The sequence below is a fragment of the Perna viridis genome, chromosome 2 (assembly GCF_037379345.1).
Source record: "Perna viridis isolate PV_CMFRI_1.1 ecotype Kerala chromosome 2, ASM3737934v1, whole genome shotgun sequence".
In the NCBI taxonomy this organism is placed as follows: Eukaryota; Metazoa; Mollusca; class Bivalvia; order Mytilida; family Mytilidae; genus Perna; species Perna viridis.
The window spans coordinates 17011950-17026634 of NC_142446.1; the positions used below are offsets into that span (position 1 = coordinate 17011950).

The following is a 14685-nucleotide window of genomic DNA, read 5'->3' on the forward strand; positions in this document are numbered from 1 at the left end:
CCAATAATAGATTTCCTTATAAAATCAACTAATATGAACCAAAAGTACATTGCAATGAAATTCTACAGTGCAAAGTATGTTCTTTTCAATAACAGAAGATCAAAATATATAAGAGTGTACGTTTTGATTAATTGTTAAAAACATTATCCATAAATCAGCCAACCATCAATCCTTGTTACAACCAGACTTTTCATATTTTTTCTCACTATGTGTCAAAAAAATTTGTGTTTATTCTACTGAATAATTGATTTTCTTTTAAAAAGACGGAATAATTATTGGAGATTTGTTGGACAGCCTGAAGCTCTAAACAGCACTTATTTGTAGATTAAGGAAACAATGAAATAAAGGTACCTTTGAAAACATTGTCAATAAATTAAAAAAATGTGAGTCACAAGACTATTCCCTTAGGGGTCAGATCAACAGGTTAATTAAGCAGAACTATCGTGCTAGTCGCCAAATCTATGGCTCTGACTACATTATGAAAATTCAATTTTTGGTTACAACACATCTGATTATGATCAACAAAGGAAATAATTAAATTAATTGTCTAAGGACAAAGAAGTAGACTGATACTCTGGCATCATATGATAGATTAATTAAGACATGTGGGGAGGGATACAGTCTCTGTGCTCCATGATGACAAATTGAACACTGTTGTTTTTGGATTGTCTACTAATATCAATGAATAAAGAAAGCAGTTATAACCATTTGTTAGGCAGTTAATGTCATATCAATAATTAAACAGTTAGATGAACTTAAAAGGGCAAGAAAAACCAACTTTAACAAATGCTTTGTCCTATCTTTAAATGCAATTAACTGGTATATCTATGATCACATCTTACATGAAGATGACATACCATATATCCATTTTGTATTCATAAAGGGAAATAACTCCTAAATAATTAATTTAAACACATTTTATTTCTTCAATTTAAAATCAAAAACAAGTCCTTTAGAAATGGGTCATAATTTTTTCAACAACAAAAAATAATCAGACAGACAGACTGAAAAATATATTACATCCAGTCATTTTTATGGAGTTATTATTGCTATGTAAAGTAAAATGCAACATTACTCCTATTAATGGAAGTATATAGATAAAATGTACACCAGTAATTATTTCCCTTGGGTATAAGACACCCTACATTTGGCAAATGATATTGTAGGATCAGTGACATTTCTACCAATTGTTTAATGAATAATTTATGTGGTTAGATTAGGGTTGTAAATACTGAGACTGCATAATTGAAAATTAAATGTCACATTCTTTTGGACAAGAAAACTTTTATCTCAGTGATAAATATAATGTTCTAAAACCTAACCAATATATAACGAAAGGTTAATTAGTTTACAGATCTAGTTCCTGAAGAAAAAATCCGCCTTTCCTAAATTAATATAAAATTTTAAAGAGCAATGACTAGGATTTTGGAAAAAAAAAACAAGGAAATTTTCGTCAGCGACTTGTCTAGGGTTTCATGCTTCCTACTATATGAAATGCACTAGGCCATAGTCCCTTCTGGCATGGAACCCTTCTTAAATATATAACCCTTAAAACAATCATCTTCATTTTTTTTTTTTGTTGCCATGACTGGAATTCTTTGATTATTCAACTTCGTATAAAAATTTACCTTGCGAAAAATGAAGCAGCAGCTGATGGCGGAGGAGATGACATTCTGGATGAGTATCCAGCTGGTGGTGGTGACATCATTCCTTGATACGATCCTGTCGGAGGTGGTGAACCTATTCGTTGGTTAAAGGGAGGAGGGGAACTGACATGATGACCTAACATATTTGGCTGGTTATACACCATCTGATTATAATTGGAAGACATTCCAATGGGCTGGTTGTAATGAGGTATATTTTGTCCACTATTTTGATTCTGTGACATTATTTGATTGTAGTGAGATATGTTAGCTGGATGTCCGTTTTGATTTGGAGGTGGCAAAGTTGGAGGCTGTTGTTGCACATAGTACTGATTCCTCAGGTAAGGTGGTATTCCTGACCCAGAATAGCTATGTATCATATCCATTTGTCCATAATTCATTCCACTTTGTTGATGGTCCATGTTTAAATTTGGTTCTTCATAAATATGGTTGTTGTTCTGAAAGAATAAACTAAAACTTAATAAACAGAAAAAAAAGAACATTTTTAATAAAATTTTTAAAATTTTTTTTTATTTTACTTAAACTACATGTAAATAATACAACAAAAATATTCAGAATGTAAGTCAATATTGGCCTTTTACAATTTCATGGGATATCTACCTTTAAGAGTAAACTAAAAAAATGCACCATCTAAATACAATTCCTTTCCATTCTTTTCTTCCAATTACACCTGTACCCTAGTTACAACATATATTTTCGGTAATTAATGGCATTTGGGTCAAAAGTGTTTATTATTCCAATCATAAAATATTTCTTCATTGAAAATATGACTAGATGAACTGACCTAGATATCTGACTTAATCTCTAACAGACTTATTTAAAAATGTTAATTCAATATTATAATATAATGATAATTTTACAAAAATAGTTTCCATGTATGGATTTAACAAAACTGTGACTAATAAAAATCCAAACATAAACACCAAAACAATGACCTGTAAATGAGAAAATGTTACAACTTTGATGGACCAATGTGTAAGTTTCTTAAAGTCAAGTTTGATGAAAGGAATAATAAATTATCTACAAGTGTCCCAAAGGAAAAATTATTTGTACTGTCTCTATTTACATGCACAAAAACACTTCATTCTAACTTTAAAATTAGATTACAGATAATTTCAAACTCAGTTGTTCTCACAAGAGACCTGGCAAGCCAGATACTCCAGAGCTGCAAGCTGTAGGAAAATATTCTATTTAATTACCGTTCTTCATTTAACTCCACAGTTTTTATTTACTTGACATTATCTGTCAATTTTTTTACCAATAATTCTGGCAGAATATCCACAGAGCCAGAAACAATGCTACTTTTCTTCCAGATAAGAAATTCTAAGAAGTCATATTTAAATAATAGATCACTATCAAATGAATCTCAAACTTTCTTCCATATAAAAACTTCACAATCAGTAAAATTTGACTTTCAAATTTAGTTAATGCACCATGATAGTAAGTTCTCTGGTTTATATCAGATGTAATATTGACATGTCTATATTCCCAGGTCTTCATTCCAACATGTTAAACTGATCATAGTGTATATAGAACCAATATTTCTCCTGTCCATGATAAATCACTCCAATGTAATGTTATTAATACAACTGTCATAACTAGGATTATCCAGTGTTTTACTTAATTTTCTCATCCTCTCTAATTTCACTGAAGATTAAAGGTCATGTTTCCATCCCAAGACATTTGTAGTGCAGTAAATAGGTCAGTTCCAAGCCTACTGGTCCACATTAAACATCTGTCCAGAATAATTCATGTAATTCTCAAGTAAATTTTATGTTGACCACCAGATGGGGCCTTAAATCATCCATATACTACATATATTGTTATATATAGCACATAAACAATTTTTAATGCCCATAAATTCCATGTTCCCTCCTTTTGATCTTTCAAACCTTACAAATAGCCTTAACACTATAAAATCACAAATAAATCAAACATTCCTGTAAGTCCTATGTAAGCTTCAAGTACTTAGTTCAATTTTCATATGGCCAAATTTAAGCTCTGAACAACCAATACAAATTAAAATTATGGCTTTCTACAGAAAACACACGAACACATGGTAAAAGTACCTTCTAAATAAAATACCCAATAAATTGAAGAAATCTTATACCATCATCTCCCCCTAACCACCTGTGTAAAGCACTACAAACACTTATTATCTAACTCTCAGTAATCAACATGTAACATGTACATAATTAACCCCTATCTACTTACTTAGATAACATGCCCATATCACTCACATGAAAGAAATTCAAAACTGATAATCTCAAACAAATTTTATTACTGGAAAAAACTTTATGAATATAGGCAGATCAGACAACCAACTCTAGACAATGGATAACCATAAAAATTATCTATCCCAAGTATTTGGGAAAATGCAGAAAGGATTCAATAAGCATTCACAGGCAATGAAATTCCAGATTCCTACCCAAAAACCTCAATATGAATAATTATATGGTTGACCATGAGGACTGATCCCGCTCCATAGTATAATTACAGGTTTGTCTATTCCCAAGAGGATAACAGTACTAATTATCTTAACTAATCACCACCACAATTACATCTTGTGAGGTCACACCAACATGATAACTATCTACAATGCAATTTGGGGGGCAAATGCTAACACTATATTTTTGTATAACATGGTTATCCTTAGTTCACCCATAAAAACTTTTCAATACTTAGATTAAATACTCCATATGTTTTGTTCAAACTGTTCATAAATGTTAAATATGCACCTTTTTAAAAAGATGATTTTAATACTTTGACTGAGTAAGTCTATGGCAAATTTCTTGACTTTACTGAAAGTATTTAATTTCCACTTTTTTTTAACAGTTCCATGCCCCTTTTCATTTACATCTATTTTTAAAACATCTTCAAAAATTCAAAAAAAAAATAAAAATGCAAATATTACCTGAGATGTACAAGCTTCAATCCAAAAGTCGAAAATCCTTCGAAAAACACTTAAGGTAAGAAGATCGCACTTCGATAAGGTCTCTTACATACAAAAAACCAAATCACTTGAAAATTGTCAATTAAATTCAGCTGTATTCAATTACATGATTTAGCTCTACCTGATAACCCACAGAATATTGCTACATTTTTCTGTATAACTATACCATTTATTCCTTTTACGACTTCCTCCGAATATAGACAGGATCGTTTAAACTATGTCCCATAAAATTTTATCAATGAAAACTTTTCTACCCATGAATCAGTTAGTGAACAAATATAATCACATGAGCACCATAGAATGTACTAATAATCAAACAGGCCAACATGGAAACCTGATAGAAGACTGAGTATAAGGTATTCCTAGCATTCCTTATAAAGTTTATGTCCAAATAATAAATGATTCATTTCTATGTTCAATTAATTCACAATAAAGTTTTTACTATAGTCCAATGCAACACATGTGTACAAATCATAAAGAGAGTGAAGGATGTCAGATCATCTTCTAACATGATCAATTAATACATTAATTTTTCATGGCAAATTAGGCTTAGCCTTGAGATAATTAGTTAGCTGTCCTCACACATGCTTTAAGAAAACGATCCATCTCACCAAGCACCTGGTAATATGTCCCAATGTTTGACAGAAGCTGTCCCAAGGCTTATGCTAATTTATCACTACTATGTTTACTCCTCCAACTAGATTAATTTGTCCAAACAAGCCCCCACTTTTTACCTGTTATAAGAGATTTATCTGTTAAACTTCCGACTCATCAGAACCGATTATCCTCAGGCATCCACTTCATTTAAAGAATTGAATTTATCTCAAAGTATCAGAAAACCAATTGTATCTTTTGATACTGATATTTCTATCACGTTTTTACAACCTCTGATATGTAGCTTAGAACAGTATGCTTGGTAAAGCAAATCACTGTGGACTTCACTGATACTTTTCAATGCGGAAAATTGATTTCCACAAATCTAGTATAAAATTCATGACCAAAATAAAAGGAGCAAGAAAGAGAGCCTTGAATCGATCAAGCTGTATCTAAACATAAAAATAAGGCTTTCTATCAACACTGTTTAATTTTAATGATTTTTAATTCTAGCTGAAATAATTTGATTTGTGTTACACCAAACTATCAAAAATACATGAATTTAGCAAGATAACAATGTTATTCATTCATAAAATTCAATTGTATTGTTTACAACTTTGAAGCAGAGACCAATTTGAAGACAGCCTACAGGTTTAATTTCTATTTGAGTGTATCTTCCATTTTAAGAATAACCAAAAGCAACATGGTTTTCTGTACAAATCATTCTATGAAGTAAAGTGTGTAGTTTCGCCAACTTATGACAAAATATTTCAATGTGCAGATATGGAATCCAATATCTTTCAAGCTTTTTAAAGTAATATGTGTTTTGATTAATCAAGTAATTAGAAAAAAAAATATTGAAAAAAAAATTGATGAAATAAGACCACCAAGTTATTACAAGTGCCATTGTCTGACCATTGTCCATCTGACCAATGTCAAGTGTTTTAAATAATTACTTTAGGCCCTAGTTATGTTGACTAGGCATTGTTGTTGCCTAAATAAGCATGAGTTGACACCTGGTTCAAGCCTACTCCAAACTGATTATAAATACTGATTAACGCTGTCAATTTCCTCCTTAAAAACACCAATTATGGTAACATGTGCAATGGTCCTGCAACATTTATTCACTGCTGAAGGAATAATGAAAGGTTTTTGACATGAGAGGAAGCATGCAAGTGGCATTATTCAGGAGCAATTATAGTTTATAAGATTTGCTGTTAATGGTGTGACACATACAATACAGTAAGACTGATTCCACTTCTAGATAAAATATATGATTTTATAATTCAGTTCAAGGGATCATAGAAATGTCCTAAAGACAATTATAATACAGTACCAGGAATCATAGAGAAACTGTCATAGAGACAATTATAATGCAGTACCAGGGATCATAGAAAAACTGTCTTAGAGACAATTACAATACAGTACCAGGGATCATAGAAAAACTGTCATAGAGACAATTATAATACAGTACCAGGGATCATAGACACAACTCTATTAAGTGTTTTCCTGTTGACATATTAACATTTTCATAATATTTTACAAATGTACTGGTATAAGCTAAATAGATTTTTTTCAACAGATGAATTTAACAAAACTACTATGTATGAATCTTGAGGCAAATGATGGTGAGATTATATAATCTATCTAAACCAGTCTAATTATACCATAATTTATGAATTTTCCTTGTGGTAATGGTCTCTTAATTTTCAATATTGTTTATAATAACTACCTCTGGCATTCAGATTTATTCTTTGATCTTAAACAGTATCTATCGATTCGATTCCTGTAAAGTTTTTGAAAGATTTAAAAATAGCTTTTTGGCAAAAAAAATAAAATAATGTTAGATAATGAATAATTTTGAATGAAATTACAAATACTTGAAAGCACACCCATCCAATTAAGTACATCAAAGCTGTATAGATTTACATAAAAAAGTAAGTACTTGACATAGACTACTATTAAGTTGTTAAATCTGAGTCCTTTTAGATAACCAAGTAAAATAACTGTAACAGACAAAAAGAAAATTCAAACCAGCTGGGACAAAATAAAGAGGATTACTGCAGGAAACAGAGAATGGTAACTTTATGTTGGTGGCAAGTGGATAAAAATTTGTGTTTATACTTGCAACTCCAGTGAAATCAAATATATAGTTAAGCATAGATGTGTTAAACCACTTCCTTTACAAAAAAATAAAATGATTTGTGGGGCACAGCTTGATACAGCTTGAAATATGCAAGTATGGACTCACCATTCAAACTTGATACAGCTTTGATTTTTGATTGTGATTAGACATTCGATACAAGATAAAAATTTTACCTTTTTTTTGCCCCTAATTCATGAATAGTTCCAGTGACAACCTCCAAATTAAATCCTAACCTTTCTTTGTGGGTATGGTACTTAGTGGTAGAATTTCAAAGAGATGCATTCCATTTTACTCAAGTTACCATCCAAGAAAAGAAAAAAAATCTTGTTTCTAGCTGCTTTGTGGCCCCTAACTCTTCATTGGTTCCAGATACAACCCAAAAATATCAATCCATGTCTTCTTTTGAGGTATAGCACCTTGTAGTACTATAGAAAAGAAATTCATTCACTTTTACTCAAACTTTTATCTGGACATCATAAAATGCTTAGAATGCTTGTTTCTGGCCCCTCATAGTTGGTTCATGCAATAGCCACCAAAATCAATCAAAGCAGTTCTTCATTGGTATAGCACCATATGGTGCAAATTTAAAAAGATCTAACTACTTATAGTCAAGTTTTTGTCTAGACATCAGAAAATGCTTGATTTTGGCCCTAATTTGGGCCCAAATTCCTAATTGGCTCAATTCTTAACCCCTAAAATCAATCCCAGCCTGACTTTATCGAAAAGAATATTGTGGAGCAAAGTCATAGACAAAAATATGCTTTTCTGTAGTTATGTAGTTAAATTTGATGAAATGCATAATTTTGGTCCTTAATTTTGAAATAGTAAGGACCATAACCCCCAAAGTCCATACCTGGTACTACCAATCTTCCTTTTGTGGTTTGAAACCTTATTATATACTGATAATTCTACAAGTGCCAAAGCTCCTTAGACCACAGCCATGGTAAAAAAATGATTAACACATGACCAACATTTCATGCAACACATAGGCTGCGTCTACTAAAAATGTGCAGAAACTAGTCCTACTAGAATCAAAATAAATCATTGAAACTCCATTCTATCATTGTTTTACCACAGGCTGGTCATTTAAATCATATTTAACCCCTTGCTATCACTCGGGGTAAAACAATGTCACATAAATGGCCAGCCCATAGTAAAACAATGATAAAATGGAGTTTCCCTGATTCATTTCTAAAAAAATTCTTAAATATTTATGCAATCCCACAGAAAGCAAGTGTCTACAGATAACAACATAGACAGTACTCTACCATTATAGGACTGCAAATTTTCTTTGGTTGTAGAAATACTATCATGCAGTAACTTGTAAGGCATGTTTTCTTAAAATTTACCAAAAAATTAAGATTAACAAAGTTTCTCAGTGTATAATTGGACAAAATGTTTCAGTTACATTTTTCAGAGTTCTTTGTGTCATTGTTTGAATACCAAAAAATACAAGAAAACATTTTTCCTACACGTATATACTGATCACAAATCCATATCATCTTATTTTTCAGAAATAAAAAAATAAAATATTTCAGAATCTATTAACAATACTTAACTTCATAAAAAAATTATTACTCTTGTATTTTTTAAGTACAGAAAATCAAGTTTTAACAAACAAAGCAATCAACAAATAAATTAACACACTGTAGACTCATAAACTAATGTTGGTTTGGCATAAAAAGAGAGGTCCATGAAGATGCATGGATATAGTGAAAATAACCTTTGATATTAAGAAATTCTGAGAAGTAAATAGTTTCTCTTTTCCTCAAGGCCTCAATTCTTCTAGGTCACATGGACTGATAAAACATCTTCAACAAGCAAAAAAGATTAATTTTCCCAACATTTCAGACACAATTACTTTATGGGCAGAGTTTCTCTTAATGGATTTCAGAACTCTACCAATTTGCATCCATCAAATAAAACTGCTTAACTTTAACACTATAAAAAGCCATTTTAGGGAACAAATTCAATAACAGTTTTATCGACAATCTGTATATTTTACTGTAAATAGTATGTATATGAGTTACTTCCAGACATTGCTTGCCTGATTTCATTCATTTGTACTTGTAATGTGAATCTCCATTTCATGTAGCCAAATATGTAAATGGACTGAAAATTGATGAAACACATCTGGCCAAACTGACCACCATATTAAATAAGGACATGAAAATGACACCAATTGTCTGATACAGTCAGGCCAATTTTGGATAGTGTGTCAAACCTTGACATCTTACTTAAGACCATGATCAAATAGGCTTCCGACACACACTGAGTGTGATTACAAAACTTTCAACTTTAAAACTGATCAGTTGTTGTTATGGAAACAAAAATACAGAAATATAGAAAATTTAAAAGAACAATTACTCTTTTAACAAAGTTCTTGAAGAAATTGTTGACACTGAATGAAACTTCTGTAGACACTACGTCATTTGTAAAGGAAAGCAACCTTGTGCATTTTTCATTTTTAAGCACTTAAAGTATGGCAAAAAGAAAGCTTTCTATTCTATAGACCCAGATGATTATGACTAAGACAACAATGTCAAATCATCATACAACAGAAAATATTGCTTTATGTGTAACTATTCCTAGGTGAACTTTATGACAATGTTAAGTTTGAGGAAACACAAAAGATATGTATTGAAACTATTAGTTTGATATTACTAGACACAATATAACTTACCTGAAGTGATTTCCAGGTAGAACCAGGCAACTGTCCATTCACTATAGTACCAGGTAGTGGTGAACTTTTACTTCTAGTGTACCTAAATCATAAATAAAACACCTAGATATGGGTCTGAGAAAAAACAGACTTCTACATCATCATCAATAACATGACAATGACAAGACATTTTACAAAACAAAGAGTGTATACAGCTTGTATTTTCTCTTATTTTTATACTCATCTTTGAAAGGAAAACTTAAAATTATGTAACTAAAGGAACTTTTTTTCCCTGCATTTGAGTAGTAAATATTAGTTTTGACATTGGTCCCTCATTTCAAATACCTTCTTAACTTTCTACTTGTCTACAGATCAATTTAAAAACAAAAGGTAAAAGAGAATATAAACATTTATAATTCTAGCAAAACAAAGGCAAAAGACAGGAACACAATACACAAGGAAATAACCAATAACTATTTTGCATTAAAAAACGTTAAGGTAACCTTGATAGAAAAATTAATAAAATGGAAAATATTGAATATTTGAAACAAATACATTATCAATGTCACTAACAAAAACATTAGGATCTCTAGGTCAGGTAAAATGGAAGGTAGCTTGCTATCAATAACCCTCAATTTTGACAGCTTTTATGAAAATAAAATACTAAAATCTATTAATTTGTGAAAAATAACAGCTGTCTTTGAATGTGACTAATTAATTAAATAATGCAAACCAATTTATTTCCATGACTATATACTCAACTTTACAGGTAATAATTACAATATCATTTCAATCTATCATGGTATGTTAATAGCTCTTTTGATTCATTCTTCCTCATTCATACTTTTAACAGTTTCATTTAGAACTTTTGTGCATAAATTGAAGACCAAACAAACTAAATAGAGATCAAAGGACTATTCCAAGGCCTCCTCTGTTATATAAAAACCATATCTGCATTAATAAAAAAAAAATTACACCTGGCAGAGAAGAAACTATTTAAACTCCAAATTTAATTGTTGGTCTAGGGAATTTCAAATGCATTTAAAATATGTAAAGAGAAAGAAATGAAATACATGGTTGCAATTCAAACAGAATTACTAAAATATCACCTCATAAACTCAAGATCATGACCAATGAAAAATAAATCACTGTTTATTGTTCATGAATGTGGCAAAATATGACTGTTAACAAATTCTCATCCCAAATAATGTACACCTGGAAAAATACTAGAAAATTTGGAATTAGAGTTACTTCCCTTACATTATTTGCCATAAAAATTTCTATAAGATGTAACTTCCCTTGCGAAATGAATCCTGTATTGAGAAGAAAGTCTATAAGCTATGTCACTATTATAAGGATGGAAAAAAAAGAAAGTTTATGATGAAACACAAAAAATGTGCTAAACAGTAAAAACTTTCACCAGTGTTAATATGTGATTTCTATTTTATATTTAAAATTGTTTTAAATATAAAACAGATATCACATATAGGTGTGACATACTTTTGGTCAATGTCAAGTGTTCCTCAGGAAGAATTTTATGTGCTTTATTTTAAATAATGACTTGCACTAAGACATAAAATTTTGTTTAATGACAATTTACCTATAATTAAAACAAATATTAGTATTTTGAAATTCAAATGAGTTCAAATATGTGATACAGATCATTCAGAAAATTTCTATGTTGACATTATACCTCATAAATATAAAAATTATTACTCATCATTTAAAATTCAAAATACTGTCATACCACACAAATAATATAACTGTTTTGAAGTTTCTTTAATACCTAAACTTCATTCAACTCTAAACCTAATTTGTGTTATAACATTTCCATGTAAACCCACACCCTTTGAAAGGATGGAACTACATAAAAAAAAGGTTAAGAGTATGGATTTACTATAAATACCTATTTGATTTGAACATTCTGTATAATAAAATAATCTGTAAGGTGAAACTTGATACCACAACAGAGTCCTGGAATGGGCATGACAGGTACAGACATTCTATCAAAGTTTGATGCAACTCTGAATATTAATTGGGCATATAAAAATATAAATCTACACCAGAAGTTTTTCACACAGTAAATAAGTCTGATACTGAGTGTATAAGATTACAGAACTTAACAACTAGAAATTCTACATTGACCTTCATGGTCCAAAATCAAGAATAGATTCAGCATATCAAAGAAGTTCTCATAAACTCAATTTTTGTTGAAATCATAACGAAGCTTAATCTAGGATCATAGTGTCTACAATTTAGATTCAGTATATCAAAGGACCCCAAGAAGTCAAGATTTTACAGCTAACTTGAATTGCTTAAGAAATACATTTTTATACATAGTTTAATTAAATGCTTGTTTGTAGCTCAATTCTGGTGCATAATTTCAAAATTATAGCACAAAAATAAAGTGTTTACAGACAACAGCATAGAACTTCAAGCATTCAGCTCAAGAAAATGGTTCAAATGCATTTTAAATGTTAATATCTATTTATGAGAAATCTAAACAACTCTCAAATCAACTTTGAACTTCACATTTAATAATTGAAAAAAAAAAAATTATACGCCATATTTACGCCTATAATGAAAAAAATGTTTCAATTTTCCTGTACCAAGTCAATTTTACTTATACCGGTAAGTAATGCAGAAATTGTACTTAAATTAACCAAAAAATCTGGAGAAACAAACAAAAAGTTCTAATCTACACAAGATAACTAATAATGTACCTTCCCTGAGGAATATCTTAAAATTGTATAACTTTGCTTCAATAGAGATGAAACCACAGAGAAAATTAAATACAAATCAGTACCTGATTTTGACTGGATTTTCTAAGTAATACCATGGGTCTTCCTGTACATGCTGTATCATTAACATTCAATTAATCTACCTTCAGAATATTTCTACATTTCAATTAAATAAAGGTGATATATGCAACACATACCCGGACAGCTAAGAACATTAAAATCTTCAGGATATATAATCCAACACCAAAAAAGTGATCTTGCTCAAAATCTTTCCAAATAAATACAATGAAAACCCAATACAATTAAAAGAGATGTTTCTTCAACCTTATAAAAATACTGGTGACAAGATAGACGTATCTGATATTCACAAGCACTTCATACAAAATACGCAACAGTTTCTACAATGACCCTTGAATTCCTGTCTTCGTTTTTCATTGTCATAATTTTGTTTGATGTCCGTTTAAAATTTCATAAGGAAATGAACACCCTTGGAGTAAAATATCCCGTTATTATAGATCTTGGCACCCTAACTAAAAAGGTAATTGTCTGAGATATTTAACAGTATTGTTATTAAGTCCAATTACCTAACTGTTACCTTTAATTTTTTTTTCATTTCATGATAGTTATATTTAAAAATATACTATGTATTATATACCTGGTGTATAGGATATATCCTATGAATAACTGAACCATTTTAATACTTATTGCTTTGATCTCTAAGAAAAGCAAAGACACCTTATATAAATAAACATGATATTTAGACACCTTTGCAATAGGTAAAGAGATATTTTGCAGATAAAAAAAATAAACATTTTATAAGCAAATTTAAAGTTTAAAAAGATTAAAATTTACAATTAGAACACACAAAAAAATGGCTTGTGCTTACAAAGGGAATTCTCATGAGCAGTCAGGCAATCTGTAGATCAATTCAATTTAGTTTAATGATGATATATAAACATTGAAGCTGTATGATCTACTGAGCTTCCATCTCCAAGTAGCCATATATATAGTGCAGAAAACTTAAAAACACATTATCAGAGAGTGCATCAACTATAGAACTATTGGAGCGCACCATTGAGATAACCAGGTAATCAGTTAAACAGCTGTGTTCACACCTGTCTGTGGTGTCTTAGTCATATACACACTATTTTGGAACCACTTTTCCAAGATTTCATTTATTCTAAATCACACGTTAGAACCATGTAAAAACTTTGTCAAGATCAACAGGCTCATATTCATAAAAACCAAGTGTTTACAGGCAATGAAGATAACATTGATGATGACAGCACTGTAGCATTATAAGATCACAAATATTTGCAATTGTATAAAATCATGCTACAACTGAAAAGGATGAAATACCCAACAGCTGGTATCAATTTTTACAAGTACAAAACTATTAAAATCAAACCATTCCAATAATTTCTAACTAAAAAGTGTATAAAAATGTTATATACAAACCTAGCGTATGTATTGGGAGGTTTGATTCCTGACTTGGGTCCTTCATTCTGGGCCTGTTGTATAAATTGGACCATAGACAGAGCCTCCTGTTTAAGGTAATGAGTACTGGCATCACATGTTGGACAGTGACCATTAGTCAGGGCCTTGTTATCTGCTATCTGTAATCTCTCACTGATCTTCTCAATGTCAAGATTCTGTGATAAAATACACATCATTTTTAAAACAATCATTTCAGTCAAACTTATTGAGTATAAGTGATAATAGACAAACCTATCACACTCAGGATCTGGAATAAGACATAAAGCAGCAAGAACAACAACAATCAACCCAAACAATTAATCTAAAAACATCAGTGGAAACCAGAAATACTGCGAGCACTCTCAAAATAGAGCTGTGCTTATAAGAGATGTGGACAGCAAATGAACAGATGAAGACCGACACATTGATTTCTATATCCTCCAAAAAAA

The 14685-nt window shown here is 30.6% G+C and overlaps 1 protein-coding gene across 8 annotated transcripts in view; it reads right to left on the bottom strand.

Moving 5' to 3' along the window:
• Positions 1-14685, bottom strand: part of LOC148623853 (uncharacterized) — a 74675-nt gene that overhangs the window by 38752 nt on the left and 21238 nt on the right. For 3 of the 8 annotated variants that reach the window (XM_088566085.1, XM_088566084.1, XM_088566083.1), the window contains exons 3-5: positions 14219-14412; positions 10041-10122; positions 1629-2101 (exon numbers count right to left, since the gene is read on the bottom strand). In XM_088566085.1, the coding sequence (XP_088422211.1) occupies positions 1629-2101; positions 10041-10122; positions 14219-14412 (749 nt within the window). Of the gene's footprint in view, positions 1-1628; positions 2102-2863; positions 3641-4578; positions 4928-5199; positions 5239-10040; positions 10123-12825; positions 12906-12957; positions 13211-14218; positions 14413-14685 lie in introns of those variants that run through there. The other 5 variants (XM_088566088.1, XM_088566086.1, XM_088566087.1 and 2 more) reach the window with 5 other exon arrangements.